Source organism: Aquarana catesbeiana, linkage group LG07 (assembly GCF_042186555.1).
Source record: "Aquarana catesbeiana isolate 2022-GZ linkage group LG07, ASM4218655v1, whole genome shotgun sequence".
Taxonomy (NCBI): Eukaryota; Metazoa; Chordata; class Amphibia; order Anura; family Ranidae; genus Aquarana; species Aquarana catesbeiana.
In genome coordinates this window covers 297,738,039-297,759,383 of record NC_133330.1, presented here as the reverse complement: position 1 = coordinate 297,759,383, position 21,345 = coordinate 297,738,039, and the positions used below count along the sequence as shown (strand labels likewise).

At 43.6% G+C, this 21,345-nt stretch overlaps 2 protein-coding genes across 4 annotated transcripts in view; both read right to left on the bottom strand.

Annotated features, from left to right (window-relative positions):
- AGBL4 (AGBL carboxypeptidase 4) overlaps window positions 1-21,345 on the bottom strand; it is a 3,151,866-nt gene that overhangs the window by 1,044,036 nt on the left and 2,086,485 nt on the right. The window lies entirely within an intron of this gene.
- The window catches only part of BEND5 (BEN domain containing 5), a 107,413-nt gene that overhangs the window by 61,397 nt on the left and 24,671 nt on the right, over window positions 1-21,345 (bottom strand). Inside the window, exon 3 of the mRNA XM_073593578.1 lies at window positions 13,440-13,824. Within this exon, the coding sequence (XP_073449679.1) occupies window positions 13,440-13,824 (385 nt within the window). The remainder of the gene's footprint in view (window positions 1-13,439; window positions 13,825-21,345) is intronic.

Here is a 21,345-nt window from a genome sequence, read left to right as displayed (position 1 = left end):
CATCTATTGACACACACAGTGTGGCTCAGCCCCGCCCTCGGGATGTGATTGGTAGCAGCAGCTGCCACCAATGGCTCCTGCTGCTGCCCAGCCTCCTGTGAGAGGGGAGAGAAGAGCAGCGCTTCTGCAGATGGACACAGCGCTGGATCGAGATTGGTCTCAGGTACGTTTTTAAAGTGGTTCTAAAGGCAGAACATTTTTTTTTACTTTCATGCATTCTATGCATGAAGGTAAAAAACCTTCTGCATGCAGCTCCCCCTTATACTTACCTGAGCCCGATCTTGATTCACTGATATGCATCGGCTCTTTCGTCTCGCCTTCTTCCTCATTGGCTCAAAGACAGAAGCAGGAGCACTCAGCGAGACCTTTACAATCACTTTAGAGGGGGGGGGGGGCTGGGGAGGAGTTGACATTGAAAGGTTTTTTTACCTTAAGGCTCGGTTCACACTAGGGGCGGCACGACTTGCAGGTCGCCACACCGAGGCGACCTGCACACGACTGCCACGGCAACTTGCAAAACGACTTCTGTATAGAAGTCTATGCAAGTCGCCTCAAGTCGCCCCCAAAGTAGTACAGGAACCTTTTTCTAAGATTAGAACGGTTCCATTGTACAGTACGGGAGGCAACTTGTCAGGCGGCTAGGTTGCCTGACAAGTCGTCCCTGTGTGAACCGGCTCTAACGCAGAGAATGCATTAAGGCAAAAAACACTTTTACCTTTACAACCACTTAAATAAAATTACAGGAGGTATAAAAAAAAAATGACTTTTCTGGCTCACTGATGTAAAAGCAAACACCCTGTGGTGACAAACCTTAGGGAGAATTTTTACTTTTATATTACATCTAAACCCATACTATACAATATGATAAAGATGTAGGCAAGCCCTAATAATATACAGTGAGGGAAAAAGTATTTTGATCCCCTGCTGATTTTGTACGTTTGCCCATTGACAATGAAATGTCTAGAATTTTAATGGTAGGTTTAATTTAACAGTGAGAGACAGAATAACAACAAAAATATCTAGAAAACGCATTTCAAAAAAGTTCTAAATTGATTTTCATTTTAATGAGTGAAATAAGTATTTGATCACTTAGCAAAACATGACTTAGTACTTGGTGGCAATCACAGAGGTGAGATGTTTCTTGTAGTTGGCCACCAGGTTTGAACACATCTCAGGAGGGATTTTGTTCCACTCCTCTTTGCAGATCCTCTCCAGGTCATTAAGATTTTGAGGCCGTGGTTTTTTGGTAACTCGAACATTCAGCTCCCTCCACATATTTATTATGGGACTGGCTATGCCACTGCAAGACCTTTATGTACTTCTTCTTAAACCACTCCATGGTTGCCTTGGCCGTGTGTTTTGGGTCATTGTCCTGCTGGAATACCTATCCACGACCCATTTTCAATACCCTGGCTGAGGGAAGGAGGTTCTCACCCAAGATTTGATGGTACATGGCCCTATCCATCGTCCCTTTGATGCAGTGAAGTTGTCCTGTCCCCTAAGCAGAAAAATACCCCCAAAGCATAATGTTTCCACCTCCATGTTTGACGGTGGGGATAGTGTTCTTGGGGTCAAAGGCAGCATTCTTCCTCCTCCTCCAAACACAGTGAGTTGAGTTGATGCCAAAGAGCTCGATATTGGTCCCTGACCAAAACACTTTCACCCAGTTATTCTCTGAATCATTCAAATGTTCATTATCAAACTTCAGAAGGGCCTGTACATGTGCTTTCTTGAGCAGGGGGACCTTGCAGGCGCTGCAGGAATACAGGGCTTCACGGCGTAGTGTGTTACCAATTGTTTTCATGGTGACTATGGTTCCAGCTGCCTTGAGATCATTGACAAGATTCTCCCGTGTAGTTCTGGGCTGATTCTTCACCGTTCCCATGATCACTGAAACTTCACGGGGTGAGATTAGTTATTTTGTGCTTCTTCAATTTATGAATAATCGCACCAACTGTTGTCATCCTCTCACCAAGCTGCTTGGGGATGGTCTTGTAGCCCATTCCACCCTTGTGTAGGTCTACAATTGTGTCCCTGACATCCTTGGACAGCTCTTTGGTCTTGGCCATGGTGTAGAGATTGGAATCTGATTGACTGATTGCGTCTGTGGACAGGTGTCTTTTATACAGGTAACAAGCTGAGATTAAAGCAGAGTTCCACCAAAAAGTGGAATTTCCACTCATTTGTCTCCTCCCCCCCTCCAGTGTCACATTTGGCGCCTTTCAGGGGGAGGGGTGGGGAGCGGATACATGTCTTTGACAGGTATCCTGTCCCCACTTCCGGGAGACCGGGCCACAGTGCATTACGTCAGCAGCTCGGCTCCCTCCTCCTCCCTTCCCCCGCCACCAGGCCAGTAGTAGAGCACAGCGGTGTCTCGCATGCACAGTAGGGACCTTGCATGAAAGCCAAAATGCTGTGTTCTCTTACCGGCAATGGCTGCGGCAGCACCTGACAGCTGATGGAAACACCAGCTGCAGTGCCGACATCGCTGGACTCCAGGGCAGGTAAGTGTCCTATTATTAAATGTTAGCAGTACGTGTAGCTGCTGGCTTTTAATTTTTGCAGGGGTGGGCAGACCTCCGCTTTAAGAGAGTGCTCCTAATCTCAACTCGTTACCTGTATAGAATACATCTGGGAACCAAAAATCTTGTTGATTGATAGGGGATCAAATACTTATCTCACTCATTAAAATGCAATTAAATGTATAACAGGAAATTGTTGTACGAAGAGGATTTGGATTTTGTGGGAATTTCAGAGACTTGGTTCTACAGCTCTCATGATTGGCTGGCAGCCATTCAAGGGTAAAAAAGGGGGAGGGGTATGCCTGTATATCAAGAATAATGTACAAGTGAATGTGAGAGATGACATCACTAAAGGAGCTAGGGAAGAGGTGGAATCCTTATGGGTAGAGCTCCAAAGAGATGAAGCTAAGGGGAAAATAATACTGGGAGTATGCTATAGGCCCCCTAACCTGAGGGAGGAGGGGGAGGCGGACCACCTATCACAATTTGGATTAGCAGCAAGGATGGGAAGTGTTATCATAATGGGGGATTTTAATTATCCAAAGACTGTGCGGAGGGAACCACGCATTCGCCTAAGGCTCGCCAGTTCCTAAATGTCTTACAGGACAATTTCATGGGTCAGATGGTAGACGCAACAACTAGAAATAAAGTGTTACTAGATCTACTGATTACCAACAATACAGACCTGATCACGGATGTGGAAATACGGGGAAATTTAGGAAACAGCGATCACAGGTCAATTGGCTTCAGTATAAATCACACAAATAGGAAGCATAGTGGGAATACAAAGACGCTGAATTTCAAAAGAGTCAACTTCCCTAAACTAGGAACCTTGCTAGAAGATATAAATTGGGATGAAATCTTAGGAACAAAGAACACAGAGGAGAGATGGGTTCGCTTTAAGAGCATATTAAATAAGGGCATTAGTCAGTGCATCCCATTGGGTAATACATTTAAAAGAGAGAACAGAAGTCCTGGATGGCTTAACTCCAATGTAAAAATGCATATAAAAGCAAAAGAGAAGGCCTTCAAAAAATACGAGGTTGAGGGATCATCATCAGCATTCAAACTTTATAAAGAATGCAATAAGAAATGTAAGGGTACAATTAGGGCGGCTAAGATAGAACACGAAAGACACATAGCGGAGGAGAGCAAAAAAAATCCCAAGAAATTCTTTAAGTATGTAAACAGTAAAAAAAAAAAAGGGAGGACGCTTGAATAGACGCCTCTGACAGCCCTGACCACCCCCCCTCCCCTTAATTATGACTTGAATCACACCAGCGGACATTGTCTACCTCATGCCTACTCGTCATATCTTGCCCCCCCCCCCCTTTTCCTTTATTCACCCTGACTACTCCCTGTTTTTTTGTATCTCTTAAAACTTAAAAAAACTTAAACTTTTCTGTTAAAAAAAAAAGGGAGGACAGACCATATTGGCCCCATAAATAATGAGGAAGGACATCTGGTTACAAAAGATGGGGAGAGATGGCGAAGATATTGAATTTATTCTTCTCCTCAGTCTTCACGGGGGAATCGGGGGGCTTCAGTAAACAAAGCTGCAGTGTTTATCCTCATGACACATCACAGGAAGCACCCTCATGGCTAACAGAGGACAGAATTAGAATTAGACTTGGGAAACTTAACATTAATAAATCACCGGGACCGGATATCTTGCACCCGAGGGTACTTAGGGAACTCAGTCAAGTAATTGCCAGACCATTGTTCCTAATTTTTACTGACAGTCTACTGATTGGAATGGTGCCAGCGGATTGGAGAAAAACCAATGTAGCACCAATATTTAAAAAGGGCCCAAAATACATCCCTGGGAATTACAGACCAGTTAGCCTAACAGCAATAGTATGCAAGCTCTTGGAGGAGATCATAAGGGACTATATACAAGATTTTAGTAATGAAAACTGTATCATTAGCAGTAATCAGCATGGATTCATGAAGAATCGTTCTTGCCAAACCAATCTATTAACCTTCTATAAGGAGGTAAGTTGCCATCTTGATAAAGGAAGGCCCGTAGACGTGGTGTATCTGGATTTTGCAAAAGCCTTTGACAGAGTTTTCCATAACCGTTTACTGTACAAAATAAGGTCCGTTGGCATGGACCATAGGGTGAGTACATGGATTGAAAACTGGCTACAAGGGCGAGTTCAGAGGGTGGTGATAAATGGGGAATACTCGGAATGGTCTGGGGTGGGTAGTGGGGTCCCACAGCGTTCTGTGCTGGGACCAATCCTATTTAATTTGCTCATAAACGACCTGGAGGATGGGATAACCAGTTCAATCTCTGTATTTGCGGACAATACCAAGCTAAGCAGGGTAATAACTTCTCCGCAGGATGTGGAAACCTTGCAGGAAGATCTGAACAAATTAATGGGGTGGGCATCTACATGGCAAATGAGGTTTAATGTAGAAAAATGTAAAATAATGCATTTGGGTGGCAAAAATATGAATGCAATCTATACACTGGGGGGAGAACCTCTGGGGGAATCTAGGATGGAAAAGGACCTGGGGGTCCTAGTAGATGATAGGCTCAGCAATGGCATGCAATGCCAAGCTGCTGCTAACAAAGCAAACAGAATATTGGCATGCATTAAAAAGGGGATTAACTCCAGGAATAAATGCAATAATTCTCCCACTCTACAAGACTCTGGTCCGGCCGCACCTGGAGAATGCTGTCCAGTTCTGGGCACCAGTCCTCTGTAAGGATGTACTGGAAATGGAGCGAGTACAAAGAAGGGCAACAAAGCTAATAAAGGGTCTGGAGGACATTAGTTATGAAGAAAGGTTGAGAGCACTAAACGTATTCTCTCTGGACAAGAGACGCTTGAGAGGGGGTATGATTTCAATTTACAAATACAATACTGGTGACCCCACAATAGGGATAAAACTTTTTTTGCGGAAGGGAGTTTAACAAGACACGTGCCCACTCATTTAAATTAGAAGAAAAGAGGTTTAACCTTAAACTGCGTAGAGGGTTCTTTACTGTAGGAGCGGGATGTGGAATTCCCTTCCACAGGCGGTGGTTTCAGCGGGGGGCATCGATAGTTTAAAAAACTATTAGAAAACGATTCCATTCGGTGCACCCCTAGTAACTATGTAACTGTTTTGAAATGCGTTTTTCTGTTAGCCTCGGTTCACACCAGAGGCGGCACGACTTGCAGGTCGCCTCACCGAGGCGACCTGCACACGACTGCCGGGGCGACTTGCAAAACAACTTCTGTATAGAAGTCTATGCAAGTCACCCCAAGTCGACCCCAAAGTCGTACAGGAACCTTTTTCTAAGTCGGAGCGACGCATTGTACTGAACGGGACGCTACTTGTCAGGCGACCTAGGTCGCCTGACAAGTCGTCCCAGTGTGAACCGAGGCTTACTGTTCTCTCTCACTGTTAAAATAAACCTACCATTAAAATTATAGATTATTATTTCTTTGTCAATGGGTAAATCAACAAAATCAGCAGGGGATCAAATACTTTTTTTCCCCTCACTGTATCAATTTACCAAGCTTGTGGAAAAAAAGCCTAAAATGTACCCTTTTTTCCCCCTTTCTGTTCTGGTGGTTAAATGACAGTATTCTCAGCCGCTGTGGTTGCGCCGATTGAGCGGCGAGCAGCAGTACACGCAGCACTGTCAGTGATGTCATCACTTACGCTTTTCTCAAGTTTAAAGTGGTGCTACAACCTAAAAGGTTTTTTTACCTTAATGCATTCCCTGCATTAAGGTAAAAAACCTTCTGTGCCAATGAATTCTCCCCATCCTCATACTTACTTTAGCCCGATCTCGATTCACAGATCCCAGAGAGCAGTGTCTCTCTCCCTTCTCATGGGGCAGATTACTAGCCATTGGCTCCTGCAGCTGTTAATCAAATTCTGTGACAAGGGAATGGGAGGCAGCAATGAGCCACCTTGTCTGGGTCAGCAGTTCCTATAGGGGGCACTCACCTTAGAGGAGACAGGAGCGCCAGCGGGGGGACACCAGATAAGGAGGATTGGGGCTGCTCTGAGCAAAACCATCGAACAGAGCAGGTAAGCATAACATGCTTGGTATTTTAGTGAAAAAAATAAATTAAAGCTTTACAATCACTTTAAGGTCCCACCTCCTCCTATTACTGGAATAAGCTGTGGCTGCTTTATAAGTCAGTGGATGACTGTTGTCATCCTTAGGGTAGTCATACACAACACCATGTGGGCTAAGAGAAGAACAATCAATTCTTCCCATCCTCACTAACAGCATAGGTGAAGGAATCTTCGCTGCCGCTGATTGTATTCAGGTGCATTGGCGCTGCCAAACAGACTGCATCTGATAGGATGCAGTAACTGATTGGCTGATAATTCCTGCTGAATTCATGCCATCTAGGGCCAGCTTTAGGGCTGGTTCACACCACAAATTCAGTGTTCCGGATGTGTTTTTGCATGCACATTTAGGCACATTTTTTACGTGTTTTCAATGAACTCCAGTGCTTTTTTTTTTTTTTTTTTTAATTCTGTTTATTTATTTTTTTGGACACTTGAAAAATCTTAGAACACTGGTTTCTAAAGTGTGTTCGGTGCGTTTACACACGTTTTGATGCATTCCGGACAAAAAAAAATGCAGCGGTTAGTACTTTTCTTGAAAGCACTGGAACTTACCACACTGGTGTAAACTAGGGCCATTGGAATACATGGAAATTACTGTACATGCATTCCAGATGCATTTTAAAAAGAGGGAAAGTAGGGCCAAAGCATTTGGCTGTACTTCTCTTGTGGGTCACAGGAGTGCACTTCGTTCTGCACTCTTGTGACCCGTATTTAGTGGACAGCAGGCTAAAGTCCGCTGTCAGCTGACGTCACTCAGTGGGTCCAGGTTCTGGAGAGAGCCTGACTTTATTGTCAAGATCCACCCAGATTCTTGACCAGCAGCTGGCTCAGCCTCTCAGCACACCGCTGTGAGCCTAGGCTAGCCACTCCTGCCCCCTCTACATCCCAGCACTCCAGTAAGCGCTGGAGAGGCAGGGCAGAGAGCTGGTGACTGATAGTCTGCTTACATAAAGTGTTTGTTACCCCCCCCAAAAAATTAAAATAATTTGATCCTGTTTCCTTAAAGCAAAGTGAATAACAAAGTGCTATGTGCTGTGTCATTTGGCCCCCTGTATCATCTAAAATACCTGGCTTATCCTGCCTGGTTCTGCCATCCCCTCTGTAAACTGAAGACGGTTTATCATGGCTGCTGAGCTCTGACACCATGGTCAGTTTACTTGCCTCCGTCATCCGCAACTCTCCTCTGCCCCCCCCCCCCCGCCCGTCAGTGCCTGCCCCCATCCCCTCCTGCAGAAATAACTGTTATTTTCAGGCACTCATATGTCTTCCTTAATGCTATGTGCCCAGTGTATCCGTTTTATTAAAAAAAGCCATTCTATACTGTATTTCTGAGCGCCGTTTGGAGCTCACGTGACCGGCCGTCTTTCTCCTCCTCCCAACTGATGTCAGCGGGGGATTCTCAGCCCCTCCTGCTGTATCTGTGAGATCGGGAGAGGGAGCAGCGGCCAGTCAAGTAAGCATCGAGTATAGAACGGCATTTTTTTAAAATAAAACAGATACACTGGGCACATAGCATTAAAGTGGAAGTAAACCCACTCTCATCATTGCTAAATGAATGCCATAGTGCTCATCTGTAAGGATATACATGCCTCCTGCATGTATCCCTACCTGTCAAATATCTCCCCTTTTTCTGTTTGTAGCCCTGGAAAACTCTGGATTCTGTGGGCAAATCTGTTGTCCAGGGCTCGGTGGGCGGAGCTGTGATGTCAGTAGACTCCCCGCCCACCTCTACACTCCCCTTGGCAACATATATTTTCTCCTGTGTATTTCTTACACTGAACTTCTGCTGGCCTCGTGGATTATGCCCAACGATCACTAACATCCACTCAAAACCCAGGAAATGCACCACATGACTTCAGCATGCCCAATCATGCTGAGGTGTGGAGCAGCCAATCCTGGGAGAGCTGGAGAAGAAAGGAGGGGGGATGTGAAGTACACAGAATGTCTCTCTCATGCTCCTGCATGAGATATAGAAATCACCTGTCACCAGTCACAGCAAGGGGGAAAAATGGACACCTATTTCTCTGTGTGTCCCTTTTTTATCTTACTGAAAAAAGATAAGAGGTTCGCTCAGAGCTGGATTAACTCTTCGTGGCAAGACTGGGCACAGATGACATGAAATCCTATACTCTAAAAAGGTACAAGCCTTAATTAAAAAAAAAAAAAAAAAATTTGGGTTAACATCCACTTTAAGGAAGACAGGCGAGTGCCTGAAAATAACACAGTGGGATTACAACCACTTTATGACTGAGCGATCAGCAGGCCTTTGATTGCTCAGTTTTTGGTCTTGAAGTGGAGGGGGACAGATGCAGCATTGGATCGATGCTGTATCCAGCTAGATAAGTATGTAGGTTTGTTTAATTAAAACCCCCATACTTCCCTTTTAAAAGGGAAGCATGTAAAGCATCTGGTGTGAACCAGCCCTAAAAGTGGAATTAAACTCCACTATATGCCATAATGTGCTAGTATGCACAGTATATTACATTATGGCAGACTTATCTGCCAAACGAAGCCCTCGAGCATTCAGCTGTTATTGCTCCAGCTGGTCCTAAATGTTTCTACCCACTCCTGGTTTTTCTTACAGGTCTTCTCCATTCAAGTAGCTGGGCCAAGTAGCTTCTCCATTCAAGTAGCTGGGCCATGATGACGTCAAGTGCACGGGAGTCACTTCATCCCAGCTAAGAGCTGCGCATGGGCGGATCAGTATACATTACCGCTGACAAGTCTTTTCTGTCACAAAAACTCTGCCTGGCAGCGGTTTAAAAAAAAAAATTTTAATTCTGCTTTAAAAAAGAAGAGCCAGGACTGATGGACCAAACAATTTTAAAAATGAAAAGAAAAAAATTTTGAATCACACTGTAATAAGAGTTACTGAGTGCTTGTACAGCAATGTACTGAGTTAATGTATGGTTTGTGTGGGTTTACCTACACTTTAAAGGTTAAAATGCCTGACAGGTTCACTTTAGCTAATTGGTGAATTACAGAACAGAGATTTACATGACCGTTCTGAGCAGTGGATTCCACAATATAACTGGCACATAAACTCTGAATAATGTAAAGCAGCACTTGTGCCGTGGAGCGAACAGGTCAGCAATGTACTGCGGTCAGCAGGATTTCCAGGTTATAGAGGCAGGAGGCCACTGACAGCACACTGAGATCTGTTAGATTTGTGGGTAGCCGGCAGGGCCTGATGTCAGTTTATAGATTACCGGTTGCAGTTGGAGTTCTGTGCTCAAAATGAGAGGAATAAATTGTGCAAAGAGGGGGCACTAAAATGGTTTAAGGTTCTTATGATGTAGATAAATCAGCTCGCATTTAAATGCCTAACGTGATTAATGTTCAGAAGAGAGCAGAGAGGGCACAACGGAAAGACTTAGCCAAGATTTAAGAAACAGCCAGAAGAAAATCTAACTCAGAACAAAGAACTTTCCACAACAAAGTGGAAAACTTCTCCGCCACTATTCACCTTATGTGCACGGATTAATGTAACGCTAGTTCCTTTTAAAATGAAAAAAACAAAAATTGTATGAAAGCATGACTACATCCAACGGATCAGTAAACTCAATCTACCTGGACTATGCTAAACAGCATTTTGTTAATTGCAGAAGATAATTCGAAGAATCATTCTATTCTGTGCCATTGTTGACCTCCTGAAAATGCTACCAGCTTGGCTATAAAGTTCATACATTCAGACTGTGATGTTTTCAGCCAGCTTTCAATTGAGAGCGTGAGGAACAAATGTGCAAATCAATTAAACTATTGTGCATTGCAGCAAAGCTTTGTCACAACGTAAACTCTGATAGTAGCTTGCTGATAGGAGGAAGTGTACACAGATGGCCTTACTGCTGAGCAGGCAGGGGAAAGGGATGAAGACCAAGAGAGAACTTCACCAGCTATCTTCTATCCCTGGGGTCTGCAAACGTTCTAAGGAAAAGGATAATTTACTGTTCTTCATGCTTGGGGGGGGCTGGACTGTGGCCATTGGCAGTAGAAAGCATCAGTAAACATAAACAATGCCCCATCATTGGTTATAATGGGAGGAAAAAGGCACCAATTTTTGGTACCAATGGGAAGAATAGTGCCATTGATGGTGTCAGTGGGAGGAATAGTATCCCATCATTGGTGTCAGTTGACACCAATGAGCCAAGGGCCAGATAAAAGCAAGCAAAGGGCCACCTCTGGCCCCCGGGCCGCAGTTTGGAGACCACTGTTCTATATCTTCAGTCACACATCTTCAGATGGGTATCAATACCAAAATGAGGGTATGGAACTGTAGAGAACAGGAGGGGAGCTATAGCAATAATGTTGGACATACATATGGAGCATAAACCTGAGATCCCAAGATTATGATTTATTTACCAAAAAGAGGGTACAGTATCTCACAAAAGTCAGTACACCCCTCACATTTTTGTAAATATTCTGTTATATCTTTTTATGTGACAACACTGAAGAAATGACACTTTGCTACAATGTAAAGTAGTGAGTGTACAGCTTGTATAACAGTGTACATGTGCTGTCCCCTCAAAATAACTCAACACACAGCCATTAATGTCTAAACCGCTGGCAACAAAAGTGAGTACACCCCTAAGTGAAAATCTCCAAATTGGGCCCAAAGTGTCAATATTTTGTGTGGCCACCATTATGTTCCAGCACTGCCTTAACCCTCTTGGGCATGGAGTTCACCAGAGCTTCACAGGTTGACACTGGAGTCCTCTTCCACTCCTCCATGACGACATCACGGAGCTGGTGGATGTTAGAGACCTTGTGCTCCTCCACCTTCTGTTCTGTTTGAGGATGCCTCACAGATGCTCAATAGGGTTTAGGTCTGGAGACATGCTTGGCCAGTCCATCACCTTTACCCTTGCTTCTTTAGCAAAGCAGTGGTCGTCTTGGAGGTGTGTTTGGGGTCGCTATCATGTTGGAATACTGCCCTGTGGCCCAGTCTATGAAGGGAGGGGATCATGCTCTGCTTCAGTATGTCACAGTACTCATGCATCCCAGACCATGACACTCCCACCACCATGCTTGACTGTAGGCAAGACACACTTGTTTTTGTACTCCTCACCTGGTTGCCGCCACACACCCTTGACACCATCTGAACCAAATAAGTTTATCTTGGTCTCATCAGACCACAGGACATGGTTCCAGTAATCTATGTCCTTAGTCTGCTTGTCTTCAGCAAACTGTTTGCTGGCTTTCTTGTGTATCATCTTTAGAAGAGGCTTTCTTCAAGGACGACAGCCATGCAGACCAATTTGATGCAGTGCTCGGCGTATGGTCTGAGCACTGACAGGCTGACCCCCCACCCCTTCAACCTCTGCAGCAATGCTGGCAGCACTCATACATCTATTTCCCAAAGACAATTTCTGGATATGACGCTGAGCAAGTGCACTCAACTTCTCTGGTCGACCATAGCAAGGCAAGGCTTGTTCTGAGTGGAACCTGTCCTGTTAAAGCGCTATATGGTCTTGGCCACTGTGCTGCAGCCCAGTTTCAGGGTCTTGGAAATCTTCTTATTGCCTAGGGCATTTTTTTTTTAGAGCAACAATTCTTTTTTCCAGATCCTCAGAGAGTTCTTTGCCATGAGGTGCCATGTTGAACTTCCAGTGACCAGTATGAGAGAGTGAGAGCAATAACACCAAATTTAACACACCTGCTCCCCATTCACACCTGAGACCTTGTAACACTAACGAGTCACCTGACACCGGGGAGGGAAAATGGCTAATTGGGCCCAATTTGGACATTTTCAATTAGGGGTGTACTCACTTTTGTTGCCAGTGGTTTAGACATTAATGGCTGTGTGTTGAGTTATTTTGAGGGGACAGCAAATTTACACTGTTATACAAACTGTACACTCACTACTTTACATTGTAGCAAAGTGTCATTTCTTCAGTGTTGTCACATGAAAAGATATGAAAAAATATTTACAAAAATGTGAGGGGTGTACTCACTTTTGTGAGATACTGTAAAGCTATTGAGAAGTTTGGCGTTATAGTTCTAAGACACTGAATAACTCCTAAATAGTTATGCGAGTCCGATCTAGATCCAGTGATGTGCACAAGAGCAGCTCTCTTGGCTCTCTCCCTCCTTATAGGCTCGGAGACAGCAGTGAGTCATTGGCTCCCGGCTGCTGTCAATCACAGCCAGTGTGGAGGGGGCAGGGCCGAGCCGCATTGTGTGTCTATTGACAGACAGAACCTGCTCAGGAGTGAGCTCTGCTGAAATGTACAGTGGGAGCCACACTTCCCATTCACAAAGAAAATACAGTGATCACTTTGCAGCTGTGTTTTGTAATTCTCCTTTCCTCTGCTTCTACTACACCCTCATTCTCCATAGTTTATATACGTTTAAAGCTGAAGTCTAGCCCAATTTTTTTCTTTAGTTTTGGATAAAGTAATAAGGGGTCAGAACCTCTGCCAGGTACTATTGGTGTCCATGTTCAGAAGAGGTCTTCCTGTTCTTGTGACTGGTGCCACGTGGAACAAAAATTGAAGGGACATATACCCAACAAGATCAAAGACAGTGAACCTGCAGGTTTGTATTGGTGAGATGTCCTTTCAATACTCGTCCAAATGCCTGGTGCCACAAGGAATACAAAGACAACAATAAAGATCTAGAAGTTCTATTTTTTTGTCTGCTATATCCAATACTAAACAAAAAAAAGTTTTGGTTGGACTTTAACCAAACTGACATGAAACTGAATGAGTAGTTTTTTGTTGAGGACACACATTAGATTGTAAGGGCTAGGATGTTTGGTTCAATACCATCTAAAAAGAACATGTCAGACAAGCAAAAATTATGCCTTAGAAACATCTCAGTTCAAAGACTTACCACTGCCCAGTCTAAGCAGTAGCACATCCTGGAGTCTCCTGTTCAGAACTCGTAGCTCCTTGACCTCCGTCACTAAAGTCCCATAATCTTTCAGCTTTTTTGCCTGCTGAACCAGCTGCCTCCGAGTCCTTTCCAGCTCATGCTGAATGTGTCTCATTTCCACTTGCTGCTGCTGGTAACTCCTCAGCAATTCCTCATACAGAACTCGAGGGACCAGAGCTTCATCTAGTCTGTCCATGTGTGCTGTCATGTGACAGGGGTCCATGAATGTCTCATCGCAGCCAGAGTTGTGACTCTGTCCAACTCCATTCTGTTTCTCAAGGCGGGCCACAACGGCTTCAATGCTCTTACGGGGTCCTTCCACATGTTTCCGTCCATCTGGTCTCTACATATAAAAAGGTTATTTTTAGACATGGTTTCTGGTATAAGATGAAAGCATGTGAAGTGGTAACTAAGGTCTCTGTGGGGTGATCTTAGTCACCCTGATTTTCCACCAAATGGTGCCATCTTCCCAGCCTTTATCTGAAAATTGGAAGCCAGCTACACTCCTGTTGCTAAACTTTAAACAATGTTATCTGACATCGTTGTGCCAGCCACATGATCCAGCCATGGTTTCGCACAGTAGTAGGAAGTAAAGATGAGTCATGGGATAAAGCAGGACAGCAATTTTTAAGCCGGCCATAGACGGTTCAAATCTTGGGTGGTTCAGCAGGAACCGATCGAGATTCAAACAATGTATGGTGAGACTGAATGTACCAAGTTGGGTACAACCAGCTTGCCGGATTTTACATACGATTATTGCTAGCGGCTGTTATAGCTCAAAGATCATTTGGAGTCATAATGAGGTTGACTTACAAACACTAGAGAGCACAAAATCTTCTCTGCATAGAAACCAATCAGTTTCCATGTTTTATTGTCAAAGCTAAATTGAACAAGCTGAAGTTAGAAGCCAATTGGCTACCATGCACAGCTGCACGAGATTTTGCACTCTCCAGTTTTAGTAAATCAAACCCATAATGTGTCTGTATCTGCTCCTGCCACTGCAGTACTATGATAGACTCAGAAAGGCTAGCTTGAATAAAAGGTGCTTACAATAGGCTGTGAAGGAAGGGAAGTAGCCACACATAAATTGTCATTTTTTTTTTTTTACATTTTCATATTTTGCCCCTGTACAAATCATTAGTAAGACCTCATCTGGAATATGCAGTTCAGTTTTGGGCACCAGTTCACAAAGAGGATATCGGGGAACTGGAGAAAGTGCAGAGAAGGGCAACCAAACTGATAAGAGGCATAGAGGAGCTCAGCTATGAGGAAAGATTAAAGGAACTGAATTTATTCACTCTTGAGAAGAGGGATATGATCACCATGTACAAATGTATAAGGGGTCCATATAGTGAACTTGGTGTTGAGTTATTCACTTTATGGTCAACACTGAGGACAAGGGGGCACTCTTTACATCAAGAGGAAAAGAGATTTCATCTCCAAATACGGAAAGGTTTCTTAACAGTAAGAGCTGTGAAAATGTGGAACAGACTTCCCTCCAGAGTTGTTTCTGGCCAGCTCAGTAGATTGCTTTAAGAAAGGATTGGACTCTTTCCTAAATGTACAGAATATAATTGAGTACTGACATTTATAGGTAAAGTTGATCCAAGGAATATCCGATTGCCTCTTTGGGGATCAGGAAGGAATTTTTTTACCCTGCTGTAGCAAATTGAATCATGCTTTTCTGGGATTTTTTTGCCTTCCTCTGGATCAACTGTGGGTATAGGATTGGGTAGATGGGCTTGTATGATATTTTTTATTTTATTTTAATTTTTTTATGGTTGAACTAGATGGACTTGTGTCTTTATTCAACCGGACTAACTATGTATGTAACTTGTGTGATGGAGCTACAGTGCCTTGAAAAAATATTCATACCCCTTGAAATTTTCCATTTTGTCATGTTACAACCAAAAACGTATTTTATTGTGATTTTATGTAATAGACCAACACAAAGTGGCGTGAAAATGATAAATGTTTTTCAAATGTTTTACAAACATCTGAAAAGTGTGGCATGCATTTGTATTCAGCCCCCTGGAACAAAATGTGGAATATTTGAAGGGGTGTGAATACTTTTTCAAGGCACTGTATAAGTAACCTCACACATTCTTTGTACTGCTGGCTGGAAGGTCCCAGGAGAGATATAGATTGCGGACCTCAGGGTGCTTGTTGGAGAGACACCTCTGGCGTGACCATTAGGATCTGGAAGGAGCCATACTTGACGGGTTAGCGGAGGAAGGGGATCGTTTCTGGAGCCGCCTAGAGATTACATATGAGTTTGGTTCTGAGCCTCTGTAATAGGGTGGTCAACTGTAGTCGGTAAGAGGTTGTGTGTGGTGATGGCGGAGGAGGTGGTTTCTAATCAGGATCTTATCAAGCTGTGATTTTTCCAAAGGGAAATGGACTTTATGTACACTTTAATTTATTAATGAAAGCGCTGCATTTTTTAATGTTTTTATTCTTTGTCCTCAATCACATCTAGCGGAGAACTTACCGTACAAATAATGTGACCACAATTTGCTGCCCAAAAGGACAAAAAACAGCAGTGAGATCTGATACCTCGCTGCACTGATAATCAGGGGAATTTAAAAGTACACGTTTGTTCAATCAGGAAAAGAAAAAAAAGATTAATTGAGGTGCAATTAGTTAAAGCAATGCTTTATGTGCGAGTAATCAAGTTTCAGAGATTTTTGGCTTGAACACATCATTAACCTTCTCTCTGGCAGACGTACAACAGTGTGAAAACCGAGGTTATAAAGATTGTGGGTGACTGCACCGCTGCTTGATTATTCCAATCCTTTCTTATACAATTAACAAGGTAATGCCTTATGTCACTAGTACCCTTAAAATACTAGTTACGTTCATGCAGAACATTTTCTATTTACGTTCACACAGGTAATGATAATATGTAAGGAGAACCATTCTGAGGTCATTTTTCGGCTCAGTTAGAACTCAACAAGTCTCTAGTTAAACCTTTTTGAACATTTTTAACATGCGGAACGCTTCAAATAACTTTCAGGTCTCAGGGAACCCCTACTAATAATTACTACATCTCTAGCTTATTGTACATTAGCATCAAAAGTAGGTTATAATATAAAAAAAAAATAAAATAAGGCGTACTTAGCGTATTTGATACCCTGGGCTGCTCTATATGATAACATTATTTCTAGTATTAATAATGGAATGGAACAAAATGGGCAAAATAAATGCAGATCATGAAAATGGCAGTGTTCCTTCATATTGGTGGTCAGTAAAAAAAATGCCCACTTACTTTGATGGACGATGTAAAGGTGCCCATTTTGGTGGTCACTGAAATGCTCCCTTACATTGGTGGTCAGTGAAGAAGAGCCTTCTTACATGGGCAATCAGTAGGGACTGTGGGGTTAATTTACTAAAACTGGAGAGTGCAAAATCTGGTGCAGCTCTGCATAGAAACCAATCAGCTTCTAACTTCAGCTTGTTCAATAAAACTTTAACAAAAAAAAAAAAAAAACTGGAAGCGGATTGGTTTCTATGCAGAGCTCTCCAGTTTTATTTAAAGTGTTTGTTAACCCACATGTGCAAACCACTGGCAGCCCCTCTAATATAGGCAGGCATAGCACACTCTATAAGTCTTTTACAAAAACAAGCCTTGTAAATACCGATTTAGGGCGATCTTCAGGCCGTTCACATGACTTGCGGCCGCTGTACAGGTCCGATGGTTGGCTTCTATAGGAGGGGCCAAGATCTCCCTCTGAGGTCAGCCGGGGAGATCACATGGCTGCTGTATTTATAAAATACTTATACAATGTGCTATGCCTGCCTATAATAGTGGGGCTGGGGGGGCAGAGACAGAGACACAGGCAGGGAGGAGGGGGTGAGAGGAGAGCTGAGAGCAGGGCTGCGGATGACGAAGGGACGTACTCTGTCCACTTGTGATCAGTGCAGAGAGGGGGACACAGGAAGTGGCAGGATCAGGTTTTTTACAGTTTGGGGGGGGGGGGGGGAATTACACAGCACAATCTGCTTTAAGGGACCAGTATCTGTAATTTTGTAATTTTTTTTATTTTGGGTTAACAAACACTTTCAAGCATTGCCGATTTGCAATCAAAAGATATATCTTTTATTCTTGTCTCCTGGCATTTTCCATATTGCTTGTGGGCATGTGAAGCCCACAAGCACTATCTTCCGGTATACGGTGCTGCTGAGCGACCAGCATGCACCGCCCTCACTCGCGCATGCGCAGTATGTATGGCTCGCAGCGCTGTCAACTTCTGACGTTGCCATCACAACAAGTGGCGGAAGTGCTTGACCTGTTGTGATGGCAACGAAGATGCTATGCAATGGTTGCCCACATTTAAAATGGCATCTGGTAACGCCTTGTATCGCATCATTTCCGGTTTTGAAATCTCGCGATGCTGAGCGGCGGCGATACACACTGACTCCTTGGAATTATGACACCAAGCTCCCAGGAGACAGTGCGCCACCGGGAAATTACGTTGTTAGCCGCGGGTGGGAGAAGGAAGAAGTGAAATTGATCAGCTTAGAAACAAGGTAAGCTGACAAAAAAGAGATCAATCAGTAAATTATTGGCATTAATAGATTGAATAAGAAAAAGTTAAAAAACTGGGTGGAACTCCGCTTTAACCGGTTCAATACCGGGCATTTTCACCCCCTTCCTTCCCAGACCAATTTTTAGTTTTCAGCGCTGTCACACTTTAAACGACAATTGCGCGGTCGTGCGACGTTGTACCCAAACAAAATTGACGTCCTTTTTTCCCCCACAAATAGAGCTTTCCTTTGGTGGTATTTGATCACCTCTGCGGTTTTTATTTTTTGCGCTATAAACAAAAGAAGAGCGGCAATTTTGAAAAAAACACAATATTTTTTACTTTTTGCTATAATAAATATCCCAATTTTAAAAAAAAAAAAACAAATTTTTTCCTCAGTTTTGGCCGATACGTATTCTTCTACATATTTTTGATAAAAAAAATCGCAATAAGCGTATATTGATTGGTTTGCGCAAAAGTTATAGCGTCTATAAAATACGGGATAGATTTATGGCATTTTTTAAAAAAAATTATTTATTTATTTTTTTTACTAGTAATAGCGGCGATCGCAATTTTTTTTCGTGACTGCGACATTGTGGCGGACACATCGGACACTTTTGACACATTTTTGGGACCATTCACATTTATACAGCGATCAATGCTATAAAATTGCATTGATTACTGTGTAAATGTGACAGGCAGTGAAGGGGTTAACCACTAGGGGGCGGGGAGGGGTTAAATGTGTTTCCTAGGGAATGCTTCTAACTGTAGGGGGAGGGGACACACAAGGAGAGGAGACCGATCAGTGTTCCTCCGTTCTGGGAACACAGATCGCTCTCCTCTGAGCTGACAGGACGTGGACCTCTGTGTTTACACACAGAGATCCACGGTCCGGCCCGGATAACGGGCAATCGCAGGTGCCCGGCGGACATCGCGGCCGCCGGGCACACGCACTGGGTCCCGAGCAACGCGGCGGGTGCGCGCCCCCTAGGCGGCCGGGAACCCGAGGCCGTCATATGACACCCACCCAGGATGGGAGATCCCATCTGTGGACGTCATATTACTATAGGCGGGTAGGGAAGTGGTTAATCAACCCCTGTGTTCCTTACATTAGTAATCAGTGGGAAGAACTTCCCCTTACAGATAGCTCAAAGTGTTACTAAACCCACAACAGTAAAATCAGTCTGCATATGTAGTAAAGCATGCTTGTTATACTCACTGTGGAACCTAAGAAGTTAATCTTCCGCATTGTGTAAAAAGGCTGTTTGATCCTGTCTTCTCTGATCCTCCCCTTCATCCACAGTTCCCAAGCCATCTGCTGATAGAACGGAGCCTTGGGGCCACTCTGCACATGCTCAGTTTGGTGTGTATTGCTAGAGAGTTTTTGTTTTTTCTTGGGAGGGTGCATGTGATCAGCACAGGGGCAATCAGCACTGTCCAGACAGAGGGTCAGGGGTCCTTCTGCCTCATAGTACAGTCAGAGTAGAATGAAAACTCCTCCTACAAGTTTTAACCAGACACTGATAGAAGTCACAAGACTGCTATATACTGCTGATAAGAAAAGGTATTTAGCAGTTTATATTTACTAAAATAATTGCATTTCCCTGTACTGTGGGAGATCAGATATAGTGAATGTAGGGTCCTGGCTTTAGTAACACTTTAAAGGACCATTGGTGTCTACTTATTCAAAAGTAAGAAATTATTCATCAATCAAGGGACCCTTGGTAACACCAGGAAGAATCCTATTGTTCCTCACGAACCTGGTTGAAAATGGCCGCTCTATACATAATAAAAGTAGAGTCCCAATGTACATGATTTACTAAAACTGGAGCACTCAGAATCTGGTGCAGCTGTGCTGGTAGCCAATCAGCTTCTAACTTCAGCTGGTACAATTAGGCTTTGACAAAAAAAACTGGAAGCCGATTGGATTCTGTGAAGAACTGCACCAGATTTTACACTCTCCAGTTTTAGTAAATCAACCCCCAAGTGTCTATTCGCTCCACTTCAAAATGGCAGCCATATGCTTATGCATGGGAATTTCCAGAATTTTATGAGCATTTTGCAAGTGGTTTATATCTTATTAGCACTTGTAAAATGTGCTTCTGGGAGATTTAGGGACATCTCCAAAACCTATGATAGGAGGGGGAAAGGTTTTATGTTGGGTCAATTTATTAAAGCAGAACATATGTGAAGATTTCATTACTGTGCATTATTGGCTAAATTTTACAATTCCAAATCATGTTTTCAAGTCCCTACAGGTTTTTCACATGGATTTGTCAAATTTACTGCAGGCACATTACATTACTGATTTTTGAGGCGATTTGCAAAAGATTATTGCTCCATTATCGATCTTTAAAATATTTAGGGATGGCAATACAGTGGAACTTCACTCTCCCAATCAACACTGATTATTTTTTAATCCTCCTGCTGCTAGCATTAGTGAATAGATATGATATACATTCCTATTTACTTGTTTTAAAGTGTTACTTAACCCAGGACCCTGCATTTACTATATCTGGTCTCCCACAGTTCACAGAACTTGGAAATGCAATTATTTTAGTAAATATAAACTGCTAAATACCTTTTCTCATCAGCGGTATATAGGAGTCTTGTGACGTCTATCAGTGTCTGGCCGAGCACTAGTTAAAGCTTGTAGGAGGAGTTTTCATTCTCCTATGAGGTGTTTTCAATGTCCAATGAGGCTGCATGCTCTATGACTTTGTGTCTGGACAGTGCTGATTGGCCCTGTGCTCATCACATACACCCTCCCAAAAAAAAAAAAAAAAAAAAAAAAACTTCTAACAGTGCACACCAAACTGAGCATGTGCAGAGTGCCTCCTACGGCTCTGTTCTCTCATGAGATGGATTGGGGACTGTAGAAGAAGGGGATGATCAGGCAGGTTTTTTTTATCTTAATGCATTCTATGCGATAGGATAAAAAAACCTATGTGCAAGCTCCCCCCTGAGCCCCCCTAATGCTTATCTGAGCCCCATCTCGATCCAGCGATGTTGCACAAGAGCTTTGGCTGTCCGGGACTCTTCCTCCTCATTGGCTGAGATGGCGTCCGCTGCTGTCAATTAAAGACAGTGAGCCAATGAGGAGAGAGAGGGGGCAGGGCTGAGCAGTAGCTCTGTGTCTGAACAGACCCACAGAGCAGCGTCTCGGCTCGGGTGCCTCCACACCAAGCTGCTTGCTGTGGGGGCACTCGGCAGGAGGGAGGGGCCAGGAGTGCCGGTGAGGGACACAAGAAGAGGAGGATCTGGGCTGCTCTGTGCAAAACCATTACACAGAGCAGGCAAGTATAACATGTTTGTTAATTTAAAAAAAAAAAAGAGAC